The 14631-nt window shown below is 38.8% G+C and overlaps 1 protein-coding gene across 1 annotated transcript in view; it reads right to left on the bottom strand.

The window, feature by feature from the left end:
* Positions 1–3283: 3283 nt before the first annotated feature.
* Positions 3284–14631, bottom strand: part of Madm (MLF1-adaptor molecule) — a 67912-nt gene continuing 56564 nt past the window's right edge. Inside the window, exons 2-10 of the mRNA XM_073087279.1 lie at positions 8156–8380; positions 7670–7800; positions 7403–7581; positions 6967–7141; positions 6710–6828; positions 5616–5769; positions 4625–4832; positions 3974–4093; positions 3284–3475 (exon numbers count right to left, since the gene is read on the bottom strand). Coding sequence (XP_072943380.1) covers positions 3368–3475; positions 3974–4093; positions 4625–4832; positions 5616–5769; positions 6710–6828; positions 6967–7141; positions 7403–7581; positions 7670–7800; positions 8156–8380 — 1419 coding nt within the window. The 3' untranslated portion in view covers positions 3284–3367. The remainder of the gene's footprint in view (positions 3476–3973; positions 4094–4624; positions 4833–5615; positions 5770–6709; positions 6829–6966; positions 7142–7402; positions 7582–7669; positions 7801–8155; positions 8381–14631) is intronic.

The following is a 14631-nucleotide window of genomic DNA, read 5'->3' as shown; positions in this document are numbered from 1 at the left end:
AAACTAAAGACACTTGACATAAATTCGGGAATAAGCACCAAACGAACAGAACTAATTAGGAACAAGGTGCCTCTCGGGGTCTACTTTAACCATACAAGGATCGAATCGATTCAAAATGGTGTACGAGTACTAGCACCGCTATAGAAAAGTGGGAGAATGAAGTGTTTCGTGAATAAAATATACGTGAATAAATGCAATATAATCGGCTACGGTTACAGACGAATTATCACATGAATTTACAATTGACCGTCTGATGTACAAAACTTCCTAATTACATACGCTTTAACAACAAGCATCTTGCAACAATTTGCTATTATATTGAAGACAAACAATTTTATCACAAACGTGCGCGTGGCACCGCCTGCGCGTCGGCTACCGTTTGTGTGAAGCTTACAATAACTACACTTGTATTTTGACTTTACAACCAAAACCCTACAAAAAGTTACTATAATGGTGATGTCGTATATAAATACTCTGTTACCTTCATATAAATGTAAGAAATCGTGGACAAAAATATAATCTCGTGAGACTGTGTAACTAGAAAACGCAAACTGTTTAATTTAAATTTCCAATGCGAGCATATTACAAATTTCAACCTTAATCCCATAGTGAGTATGTTCAAATTTCCGTATACTTAAATAATCATATCCATAAAGCTCTAAGAGGAAGCCTCACTATACATATATCGTTACAATAATATTATTAATTAATTAATTATTTAATGTAATCGTTTAATTAAATATTTTTTAAATATCATCTCGTTACATTTACACATTCATACAAATCACTATATTTACTAAAGCATTCTCGATGTCCGGGCCGACCATCTTTCCGACACAAATTTTATACAATTTACACGATAAAATTATTTTATTAAATTCAAACATGACGAAAAAACCCTATTCATCGAAAGAAAAAAAAAATCGGTTTTTTTTTAAATAAAGATTCGTTCTCGACTAGTGAATGCATAATAGGAAAGCGGATGCCGCACACACCGCCCGTCGCGAGCGGACGAACGAAATATTTGTTTCAATTTCACAATTGTGGGCATCCTAAAATCATTTCAAATTTCTAACATTAGAATCGACAACAGGCCAGCTGCGCTTAACATACTAAACAGAGGACAGTCCCTACGAGTGTGCTAAAATATAAGTTTCGACGACACTTAAATCTCCTTCATAAGAACACATTACTAGTTATGTATAATATTTCAATACTCATTAATTTAGACTATTGCAATACGCGGCTGCGGTTCACACGGCCATACACTTATTTGCGACTTACACAGATAACGACTACACATGGTTTATATATATATTTTAAGAACCTGTGACATTTTTTAGAAGGCCATAGTGGGCATAACCCCTACGTCAGTAGGATTATATATCTATGGGCATAACCAATATAATGTGACATTAAAATTAGGTCCTTCAAATTTAATTTCAAATAGCTTTATTTAAACGTATCTAAGGTTACATGTCACGTGTAACCTAAGATACGTTTAAATAAAGCTATACCCTAGTGACGATGTGTAGACATATATCTCGGCCATATCTATTACATAGACTTTAAAAACAATACTTTTGATGTTCAGGATTGTGTACCATTTGTCATGTTATCAGTTTTATGTCGTCGTACAAATATGTCGTGTGTCCGCGGCCGCATATATTATGAGTTATTTGGACGAGGACTAAGCTTGAAAAATAGACTCCTAATATAACCATTTTTCACAATAAAATCACATCGCGTACCGACTAAGGAGTGCGCCATCCGAGTGGAATAGGCATAACTTCATATTGGATCTATATGACTGATGCGATACCAGAATGTGTAATTGGATTAGGAGCCAATTTGTTAACTTAGTCTATGCGCCAGGTATAAAATAAAATCAGATTTGAAATACATTCATGGACATAGACTTTTATTCAAGATTATGTTGTTTCTCTTATTTAATAAAATTTATGAGGGGGATAACATCATAAAACATGAAAATTACAAATTGAAACCTAAAAAATATTTCAAAATATTATCTTTACCTATGCAGCAGATCGCCAGGTTTTTTTAAATAAGCTTAATAAAATCACATTATTGTATTTACCATCTGATTTTATCACAAATATCCAGTAATTTCAAATAAATATTTTAAAATTTATTACTTCTTGTACAAATGTAGTAAATATTAAATGCTTAGAGAACTTCACATAGTCCATAGTTATACTGCATTGGTGTAGGGGAGGAAATTTAGGAAACGTAAGCAGATCCACTTGAGCTTTTTCATTTCAAAATTTGATATTTGACTGTTTCAATAATTGTTACGCTAATAGTAATAACGACGTTGTGGCTAGCGGCTAATTATATGTTAACAATAAACTTTTTCGATGTTCTAAGTTATAGCGAGTGCACATAGTTTAATATTAATATATACCTACTGCAAATTTATTGGAAACAGTCAAACTTACAAAAATAGTTGTTAATGGATATTCGGCAACATAATTGGGAAATATGATGGGAAATATACACATTGAAATTGGATATTTAAATGGCTCAATATTTCACTTTAAGTGGAGTAGGATATTGTAGGGGCTTTAGGTATCTCACTTTAGGGGGAGTATATTTTAAATTAGTAAAATGAGTTTCACAGATGAGTAATATAAAATTTGGGTTTACTCGATTGTCAATGAAATGAGGCACGATTGAGTGGAGACGACTGCTCGGGGTCTTACACAATACGTGCATAATTATGGAAAGTTCATGGGAATTACCGCGGAATGGAAATTCTACGTACCGTTGGAGGAAATCTTACAAACGTAGCGGGGAAAAACTACTTGGGACGCCTCAAGTGGAGCTGCCTGTGCAGGGAGAGGGGGCTCGGCCCGCGCGGCCGCCGCGCCGGCGAGCGGCTGCACGCGCCCGGCGCGCGGCCCGGCAACGTGGGAGCGCGGCCCGGCACGCTGGGTGTGCGGCCCGGCACGCTGGGGGCGCGGCCCGGCGGCCGGGGCGGCGCGCGCGGGGACGCGGCCCGCACGCCGCGCGGCGCCCGGCCGACGCGGGACCGGACGCGCGGCGCCGCGCTCGCGCTGGCCGCCCGCAGGCCGCCGGCCGCGCCCTTGCCCGCGCCGGCCGCGACGCGCCGCGCGACGCCCGCGTGCGACACGTCCCCGACCCGCTTCGTCCGCGGCGACGGGCTCGCGGCCGCCTGCGTGACGTCCCTGACGCTTCCGTCGCTCGGCGACGCACGCGCTCCCTCGCTCCGCGGGTCGTCGTCGACCCGGCCGGCGCTCGGCGACGAGCTCGCGCCCGCGGCCCGCGTGACGTCCCCGCCCCGTCCGGCGCGGGGCGGCGGGGCGGCGGCGACGCGGGGCGGGCACTAGCTGGCGACGTGCTGCGGCGCGCGCAGCGGCAGCGCGGCGGCGGGCTGCCCGAAGCTGCTGCGGAGGGACTCCTCCATCAGCCGGCAAATCTTTTCGCGGTCCGCCTGCAATTATTGTAAACATTCTTTTCATTTTGCTCCCTCTGAGAATCTCAAAACATCTCACGATTTTACGTTACGTTTACTCGATCCATTATTATATTCCGTTTCCTTCAGTAGTCTGAGTAAACGTAACAATAAATGAGTGATCAAGTGACAATAAACTTTTTGTCTCCCTTACATGTTCGCAAAAAAGAGAGACAAAACATAAAGTGCCATTTTGTCAATTTAAACATTTAATGTTACGTTACTGACACTATAGTTCTGATACAATCCGGTAAGGGCGCTGATTGGAAATCGTATGGGCAAATACGTAAACAAATACCAAAACAGTCATATTTGTCAAAACGTAAAAACTAATGGTAAGGGTATTGTAATCAACATCAAGTAAAGTATCAATTAAAGTTGTTTAAAAATATTCACAAACGAAAGTGATTTACTAACGTGAAATATAGCACCGAGCTTCTACCTTGCTACCTGTTTGAAATAAACGAAAGGACCCACCTCGTGTATGAAGCCGAGCTGCACGAGCTCGTGCGCGAGCGCGGCGGCGGAGTCGCGGCGCGACACGGCGCACGTCAGCTGACGGTTCATCTTGTCGTCCATGCGCAGCAGGATTGTCATCTGTAACCATCATGATAATCATTGCATCTTATTCGTTTATTCGGCAACAGTCGCAGGAAGTGGTGGTTTTGAAACCCGTTACGGATAATCTTTATATATATATTTCTTATGTGCGTGTGTATGTCACTGAACTCCTCGAAACGACTGGACTGATTTTGATGAAATTTGTTGTGTGTGTTCAAGGGGACTTGAGAATGGTTTAGATTCACAATTTAATCCATGGGAAAAGGTTTTTTTAATTAATTTTTAATTCGTAAGTAGTTATAGAATCGGAAATAATGCATTTGATGAAGTGATGATCTTTAGCAAAGTTGTTGTCCAAGAGTCCAAGAGGGTTTAGGAGTTGGTAAGACCAATTTTCGACAGATGGCACCACTGTTATTCCAATGCAGGTACAAATTTTCCGTTTTATGTATGTCATAGTATTTCTTTAAAGTGCGGGCGAAGCCGCGGGCACTACTAGTATTTTAGTATTATCTGTTTCGATCTGATAATTTCTGCGGGCGGACGTGGCGGCGGTGCGGTACTCACCAGCAGGTCGTGCGCGTCGGGGTCGGGCTTGGGCGCGGGCTTGGGGGCGGGCTTGAGGCTGCACATCATGGTGACGACGCGGCGGGTCTCGAGCGGCTCGGGCGAGGCGGGCGCGGACTCGGACGCGGCGCGCGCGCGGCCGCGCTCGCAGGGCGACGCCGCGCGCCCGCCGCCGCGCCCGTACGCCGTCAGCGGGTAGATGCCGTACCTGCCCGACACGACACATTTGTATGTTTAAAACCCCATAACTGAAAGATGTCGAGTGTGGCGCGAGTGTAGAGCGAATGTCATTTACGTATAACAAAAATATCACATCTGTAACAAAATGTACTATAAGCTTAACATGTTAGTACGTAACGTCACTTACGTTACACATACATAACATAAATTAAGTACATTATATGTGATACAAATATAAAATAAGTGTAATAGGAGTGTAACGTTAGTGTAATATGAGTGTAATGCAAGTGTAGAATAAGTGTAAGCGCGAGTGTAGTACAAATGAGACGCTAACACAGTGCTCGTGCACCACGCCCGCACTGCCTACGAGTGCAATGTGAGTGCAGTACGAGTGTAAGGTCGTTTGTCCATCGCACCGGCACTGAGCCGATACCGAGAACGAGATTATTTTGGGCCGATTTTAATATGTCGTGAGGGCGATGGATTAGCCACCGCAACCGATATCGGCGGTTTATTCTTTTCAGCTGCCACGCGTGTGACGTTAGTGTACGGACAAGTTCCAACTTGTTTTATATTGCCGGCAAATCGGCCCGTCAAAATCTCGGTGCGGATCTAGCGGTCACGCCGATCTACTCGAAATATCGATGGCCTGGATGACAGTACTCGGGTGACGGACGTGCGGGGGACGAGCGACTATAGTAAATGTATGTATACTACTTCGGCGCCATCATTAATTATCGGTACCGGCTCGGTGACGGTGCGGTGGACAAACGACCTAAGGCGAGTGCGAGGTGGGTGCGGCGGTACTGACTTGACGTCCTCGACGAACTTCTCGAGCTTCTCTGCGTGCGGCTGCAGGTCGCGCGCGCTGAGCTCGTGCCGCGCGCCGCCGCGCACGCACCACGCGCGCGCGCCGCCGCCGCCGCCGCCGCACACCTCGTCCGTTATCGTCTCCGATATGTTCGCTGGTGTAACATGGACCGAACGTTGTAACTATACATCGGACTATATGCACTATCGAAATGCCGAAATATGCACTTAAAGGGCAAAATGTGCACTATCAAATTACTATTAATTATTAAGTTTTACGTTGTTTTACACGTATTTATATAGGGAATCCCGTCAATGGTGTTAGTCTTTAGTTATTGGCATTACGGTCAAGTTTTATCAACAATTCTAGAATTATTTTTCATTTTTTTCGAACCATAATAAAATGACAGCTATACTTTGATGTTACTAAAGTGTAAACATATGAGAACATTTGATAATATCTACCAAAGTAATAAAAATATTTATGAAGATATTTTCTTAATAAGTAACTGAAAATAATAAACAAAATGGAAAAATTCAAATAATATAAATTAGGCATCACCCAACTGTAATCTTATAGAATGAACCATAATATAGCTACTGATATAAGCACTATCAATAAAAAAGTACTAAAATATGCAAAAACACCAAAAAAAGTGGCGTTTTATGCATTTGCATATAAAAATATGCAATTGCATATAATCCTATGTCTAGTTATAACTAAGTAACGGTACCGACATCCATTTATTGTTGGACTTGATAAACCAAAGCACAAAATCAGTAAATATAAATAATTAACCCAAAAGTTTTTTGATCTTAACCAAAAGGTTTTGTTTCATTACCTTACACATTATTAAAATAATTTGAAAAAGTTAAATTTAAACTAAAACTCACTCTACAAAAATATCCTCCCCTCATCTTACTTGAAAGATAAGTATTTTGATAGTGTATGTTAAAATTTAAAACTTGGAAATGTAAATCGATGCTGCATTTTCAGTGTATTTTACTCAAATCCTCAGGGAGGATTTATTTTATATCATATATTTAATCCTCAGGGAGGATTTATTTTATATGTTTTATGTACTTTAAACTCACCGCTTGTATTGACGAGGGTGTGGGCCGCAAGCAACTTCAACGAGTGAACTTCGAAGAGCAACGGATGGAAGAGTAGCTCCCTTGCCGTGGGCCTCTTCGCCGGGTCCTTATTTATACACCTGCAACCACCGGTAACGGACATATGAACATCTACTTCGTATCGTTCGGACGAACACAGTTAGTGTGTTAAAATACCTATAGGAGTCACTTACCGACAGCCGACTTACATACGACACCTGTGGGAATATTTAATGTACCTGTATATGAAGTCCTTCTGCCTCGGCTCCTCCAGCGATTCGACCGTACGAATGATGTGTTCCTCCGTGACGTGGCTGCCCGAGTCGCCATTGCCCTGAATCTCAAGAGCGGCGGTCTCCAGAGCGCACATGCCGAACGAGTAGATATCCATCGCTGGCGTCACCATTTGTGATGCTGATTCGAGGAAAATAAAGTTGCAATAAATACATAAATGGTTTACAGTTTCCGCATGTTCGCGGTCCTAGCACGCGCTTAGTTTTCCACACTCCAAGCACTTAAAATGTAAATGTATACGAATATATCGATATAAATATTATGTTTGCAGAAAAGCAAAAGTGTGGAAAAACGTACAGGTAGCACCAGAATCGAAACAGCGGAAGCTGCGTTCTCCCCCCTTTACCCCAGAAAAGAGTAAAAGGATGGACCATTACTTACATCCGTATTCTGGTGCGATGAGGTGCATGTTCCTCATGTTCTCGCGGCAGGTCTTGACGTGGTGGTGGATGGCGTCCGGCGCCACCGAGCCGATCTTCACCAGGCCGTTGTGCTGAATGAAGATGGTGTCGCACGTCAGGTTGCCGTGGACGATCGGGGGCACGCAGCCGTGGAGATAGCTAAATATGATCAAAAATATAACGTAGAAATAAGACACTGTAGAGAAAGTTTTGCGATTAGCATGTTCAGATGATTTCCGCAAATTACCTGAGCGCGGACAGGATCTGTGTGCACCAGCGTTTCCACGCCTGCAGCGGTAACCGTTTCACATTGCGTTTGGTGCGCTTGAGGAACTGCTTGAGGGAGCCACACGACATGTACTCTGTTATGAATATCACCTGAAGTAAAAAGAAAGTTTACATTGAAATACGGAACACAATATGGTAATATGGTATTTATTCGTTAAGACATCTAATCAAATTCGTTAATGGGAAGGTTCTTTTATTTTAACCAATGCAAGCTATGTAGTGCAGGATTTAGGTCAACCGAGTAATGGCTTGTAAGTCACCGTTTGGCAGTGTTATCAGATTTGGTTTAACAGATTTCATACATTTTTGAGAACATTGTAAAGAATCCCAGGTGTAGATAAGATGAATCCATTGAAGATGAGCAATAAATTGTGCTTGATTCAAAACTGGATCTTCAGCGTTGAATATCCAAATTCAACTTAATCTGATATAAGGTATAACTCACCCTGGGCTTATCATTGTGCGTGTCGGTCCAATACCGATGGAACTTGACGATGTTGGGATGCTCGAGCCTGGTGAGGTTGTCGAATACCATTTGGATCTTGTCCTCCTGCGCCTTGAAGTTCTTCCGCTCGGAGAACTGCACCTCGTTCCACACCACCTCGACACCCTCCTCCGTGTCCATAGCGAGGTGCGCGCAGTCGATGCCGGGGACATCTCGCTGTTCCACCTGGGACGAGAATAAAAACATTTTTATGTCAAGCTTTACAAATATGGTTACATTTCTATACCAAGTTTTGTTCATAAGAGTTACGAGTATTATAAGTATCTTTCCTTTTCTCTATTAACAACTCTTTATCATGCGCAGTAACTATAGTATGTAATGTTGTGGTGATTAGTAACCGCGATAAATTAAATATAAATAAAAATAAAGTCATAAGTGAGATTTTCCTATTTTTATTACACTTACAAAGTTTTTGTTTCTTTGTTCTTAAAGGCTGAAACAATTCCTGAACGCACAATATAAATAGTATCAATTACGAATCGCAATTCATCGAATTGTCGTTGATTTCTACAGGGACAAAAAACAGGCCTTCTACAAGTAATCATATAGCCCTAAGCCAGAATGCGGATTGCGGATAACAGCAATTTCGTTACAATTGTGGCAATTAAAACAGTAGCCAATTTTAGATTTTGTTGTTATTATTTTTCTTAAACGTTACAATTCTTACCTAAACATGCAAGAAGTAATCGTTTTTATTCAGGAAATAGCAAAAATGCGGTACGGGTGTGTCAGACCTTTTTCATTTCTTGTGGTTATTGAAGTGAATTAAATGTTTCATTCATTTTATTTATTTTATTTATATCTTTAGTGAATGAAATAGCAAAAAGGCATGCTGTTTGAGCCTGATCGATAACTGTTATGAATTGCTGGTGCAGTGGAGCTGAATATTCACAAATTCCTGCTGTAAAATTAACATACACAGTGGAATACCGTGTAATTTTATATTAAGCTTTTTTCAATTACGAAGCAGTGTTACGTAGAGTAGGTTTATTTTTACGATAGAATCGCTGAATTATCGCACCATTAATTCCTAATTCCAGAATATGAAAAAGACGTTTTAATGTTATATGCACTTAATGTATTTCTTATCTGTTTTATTTTTTATTTTTAAATACTTTATAACATAAATTAGCAATATTTTGATTATTTGCAAAATATTGCAAAAATTAAATTTCCAAGCAAAATTTGACTCATTTGCCCTAACTTTTATATGTTATGTTGATATTTACAGTATATTACGCGTGAAAAAGCGCAGTTGATCCACGACCAATTAGTACCAGTTAGTGGGTAGATTCGCATTTTCATTCGAACGTGCATTGAATTTCAAATTAAATTCAGGAGCACCTGCTGAAAATCACCGCCGCAAAATTCTACTTGCTTTGAGTGTTGAGTTTGATTAATATGTTGAGCTTCGGACTGTGTTGATATTTTGATGAAATTAATTTCTGGCGGAATTGAATACGGTTAAATCTGATAGTAGAATAATTTTGGCAAGAACTGTTCATATTAAGTTTGTTTTTGTTCCGTATACGAATTATTCACTTAGAAATATTTATATTAAGATACGATTATCGCCTTCAAAGATTATTAAACGTAACATTTAATGGCTACTGACTTCTGCATACACGATCATTTTCAAACAGATTAGTTTTCTGCATCATCACGAGCAAAATAACGAGACAACGTTCGTGAAGATGACCAAAAACTGCCGCGTAATGTGTTTGTATCGCACATAATCGCGACAGATCCCTAAAAATGTCACAACCTAAACAACGGTACATTTATGTATTGTTTCATGTAAGGAGTAATGTCATAAAAATATAAAACTGTTTTTTTCTCAATTTGATACGAAAAATTAGTTTTGTTTATTTGTTGTTGCCGCCCTCTTAGCCTTTTATATTTTGTCTATAATATACTTAGCATTGCACCATAATCAGGGGGTATACCAGCTTAGTCTCCACAAGTAACAACACATCTGCTAAGTTACGCTATAAATGCCCATAGGCCATGGGCTGCAGTAACTTCAACAAGGTGAAATACAAACCTGTTTGGTATTTTCATATCACATAAACATGTCTGGGCGCGGACCTCCCATGCGAATTGCTTGTGGTCGTTACGTTCGTAGCAAAAATGATAACCAATTACGACATAATCGTAAAACATTTATCATTGATAACGATGGGGCATGTGCCGCCGCGCTCGAGCGGATATGAAATAGGTATAGTTCCGATATGCCATTTCTTAACTAAGAACAGTTTTTTATTAATTTATCTTACTATATCGCTGATCTACACAAACGTTATAACACTAAGGTATAAAAAATAGCTAACCTGCAAATGTGTAAACGAAACAACCTTGCTTAAAACACTTGCTGAAATAAGGAAGAGATGAACCGAATAAAGTGGAATATTCGTCGAAACGAGTGCATTTTTCTATTATTTGCAACTGGAAAAAATGCATTTCAGTTGAAAATACAAATACGAAATCGTTAATAAGCTTCTCATATTAATATAAGAAAACGTTTTCTTATGATTATATGGAAAACGAACATCTACAACGTAGCCGTTTTCGGTCTACGGTATCTCGTCGTTTCAGTTTAACTTGATATTTGGTTTTCACGAGTATAAGATACCACGAGTAAACGATACAAACACGTTTGCGGTCGGGAAAAATGGCCGCAACCAACTGCGCACATTTATGGACGTTGTTAATGAATTGGAAGGTACGCTTCAGTGCGCACACTGGGACCTATGTAGGTACAACTAGAAAATATAGAAGCACAAAGTACCTATACTTTTTGTGAGTATGCGATACTTTCAGACGTAGGCTTGCGACTGACGATAAAACAATTGAAAACAACTTGCGATGAAACGAGTTTGATCAATGTGAAAATATTAATCTGAAGTTATACGAGTATGATACGATCTAGTTCGTCACAGATGCGTTGTCATGCGGGCTAATTTTCAACTCCTCATTATCTGTCTCTGATTAAGAATCCATTAGAGCAATAGAAAACATCGCTACACCTCTGTTACACGGCAGAAATCATTGCAACAGCGGCACCTTAACACTTGTATCAGAATTCTACCACCTTCATATTATTTATAGATGCACCGGCGCGACATAGCTCAGCAATCCGTTCTTCAATAGCGTCCATTATTCAAATCCTTTGCCTATATGGATATGGATTGAATTAACACACAATGCTCGCCGACCTCCGATGTGTGATCGCAGCGAATTGCCGGTCAACGGTCCAAATTGGCCGGTCCTCCTTCGGGACCAATCATTCAATTGAATCCCCGCATCGTATTATTGGGCCCTCGCATGATAACAGGATGCATGCCCCTGTTCTGCAATCTACCGATGTAAATTATTGCTTCCTGGTTTTGTTTATTTTGATTTTTTGCAACGAGGACGTTTCTAGAAGGTACTGTATCAGTAGAAGGTACTTTTAGTGTAGTAGTGAAAAGATAGATACTGTAGCACTTACTAAGGGTATGACTGAACCTTGTTTTGGAAGTTCAATAGGGTTCTTAGCATTCTTTCTTTTGTATGTTTTAAGGGCAATGTGGTAAGTTAAATAAAACATATTAAGTATTTTCACCTCGATTATGTAAGATAATTTTTAAATCAGTAATAAATTTTAATTTCAATAATTCCACATAAAACATATGTGCAGTTAAAGACTAAAATATAGTAGCCACAATATATTTTAAGAGAAAGTAGATAGTGTCTTGTCGAAGTAATAATAAACAAGGAAGTAATAAACTTTAAAATAATTGTGTATGTATATGTACTTATAATATTTTATGAGAGACCCAAGTACCAGCAGGTAGTGTAATTATTATGCGTTAAGAGTGCGCGGAGGAGTCACCGCGCACGACGTAAATGGCGAAATTAACAGACGCCGTCGCCACGTATAGATAATTAATTGCACATTTGTTATTAATTATACAGATACATTAGGCGGCGCTATACTTGGCGCCAGACGAAACATTCAATATCTTATCAATACGATATTAATGAACAATTTTATTACATTATTCATTCAATAAGATCAGTGCACTGAGAGGTTTTATACGGTGTTAAACAGTAATAGTAAATATATCACTTGCATTATTCTTAAATTAGTATAGGTACAATACAAATACAGGTCTGTAATTAACTGATTAGTATAGTACTTAGAGTAATGAGTTAGTTTAATGACGATCCATTCGTAGATAGTATGTGCACCAAGATCACTTAAAAATAAGATTTTATTATGTATGTTGCCACTGAAGCTGTTTTTGTTATCTTTCTAATCTGCTTATTACGGAAGATGTACATCAGGTATTTGATTAACTTTGTGCTTCACATGAATTAAATAACTTTAAAAAATATTACCTATCGTATTATTATGTAATTAAAAAGAACAAACGAATAATAAAAAATAACGGGCAAACAATCTCGGAGCCTCAGTGCAGGTCCAACTTAATGACAAAGGTAGGCGTTTGTCTAAAAATAGTCGAAAGCACAACTCTATGTGACTACATGACTGATAGGACACAATGTTTGAGGGTCGGTGAAATGACTAGTACTGAATCAGATATTAAATACGGCGTACCACAGGGCAGTGTTATCGGCCCAACCCTCTTCTTAATTTACATTAACGATCTTTGTCTTTTAAATGTGAAAAATAGCAAAATTATTGCATTTGCAGATGACACAGTTTTGCTTACAAGCGGAAAATCTTTAAGTAATGTAAATGAAGCGATTGAATATGATTTTTCGTTGATAACACAATGGCTGGATAGCAATTTATTGACGCTTAATTTGTCCAAGACTAAATATATAAATTTTAGTATATACAATATTGTACCTAATGTAAATGTACCTAATATAAAAGTAAGAGCTCATTATTGTAAAGTAACGGAAGATAAATTAAATTGTCAATGTCGATACCTACAGGAAACTAAAAGTATTCGTTATTTAGGCGTTGTAGTGGATAATAATCTTAATTGGAGGGAGCATATTACTGTAACAGCCGGACGAATAAGAAGATTACTATATGTATTTAAAAATCTCAGATATGTGTGCGATTTAAAACTACTGCTCTCTATTTACTATGCATATTGCCAATCATTGATATTATACGGTTTGACTGTTTGGGGCGGAGCAAACAGAACAACGTTAATGATTATAGAAAGAGCGCAAAGAGCAATACTCAAAGTAATGACATTTAAACCGTTTTTATATTCCACATCAATATTGTACAATGAACTGCCAATATTATCAGTAAGACAGCTATATATAAAAAATATAATCATTGCGCAACACCGTTATCCTATTAAAACCCATGTTGATAAACGACGCAAAGACAAAATATATGACGTACCTCCCTGCAGAACATCTTTTGCACAGACATTTGCTTCACACTTGGGACCATATCTGTATAACAAAATTTCAAAGATCGTAACGCTCAAAGATTTAACCATATATAAGTTGAATAAAATTCTTCATCAATACTTAAAAACATTGTCGTACGCTACAACTGAAAATCTGATTCAACGGCAACTATGAAGAGAAAACTTTACACACACACACACATATACACGCATACACACACAAATACACATACACATACACACATACACGCACACTAACACACACTCAAACACATATGCACGCGCACCCAAACATACACACCCTCACCTACACACACACGAAAATAGATGCATATATCCATACACGCTACACATTAACATTATAAAGCCCAAAAATAACAATCGTACAGCTGGGTTATGAAAATATTGTGTTTTTTCTTTTTCTTATTTTATTTATAAGTCACTATTGGTATTTTCAGTGTTTGTGTTTCTTTTTTCTTTTCTTTTCTTTTTAAAGTTATATTTTACTTACGTATTTTATTTTTTTCTACTTAATTGTTTTACATTTGTTGTTTTTTTATTATTATTTTAACTTTAATTATTAAGATAATAGTAATAGTGCAAATAATCGGAAGTTTTTTCTTATACTATGTAGTAAACACGAAACAAGAGGGTATAACCGTGCGGAGTTGAGGAATGCTATCCGACCGTCATACAGTTATCACTAGTACGGAGGGTAGTGTTAATTGATTCTGTTATTGTACACTTCATATCTTACTATTAATAATTTAAGACACGTAAATATTGTTGACATTGCTGTAACAACTATTATCAAACTGAAAATCTATACTTATGTAGTATAGACAGTATTATTTAGTTAAGAATAAGCCTAAATTCAGTTAAAAATCAAGTAGTTATACTTAATATTCGAATTAAAATCCAGACAAATTCCGTATAGATTCGCTAAGACGTTCTTATAGATTGTTTTGATGTTACCTAGTGTAATTCTAATTACCTTAGTGCTGTACTTGCTGGTTCACTGTTCTTATAATT

This window comes from Epargyreus clarus, unplaced genomic scaffold (genome assembly GCF_041222505.1).
Source record: "Epargyreus clarus isolate Ecla_fem2 unplaced genomic scaffold, WU_Ecla_fem_2.2 ptg000026l, whole genome shotgun sequence".
In the NCBI taxonomy this organism is placed as follows: domain Eukaryota; kingdom Metazoa; phylum Arthropoda; class Insecta; order Lepidoptera; family Hesperiidae; genus Epargyreus; species Epargyreus clarus.
The sequence above is the reverse complement of the archived record's forward strand: the minus strand, read 5'-3'. Positions and strand labels throughout refer to the sequence as shown.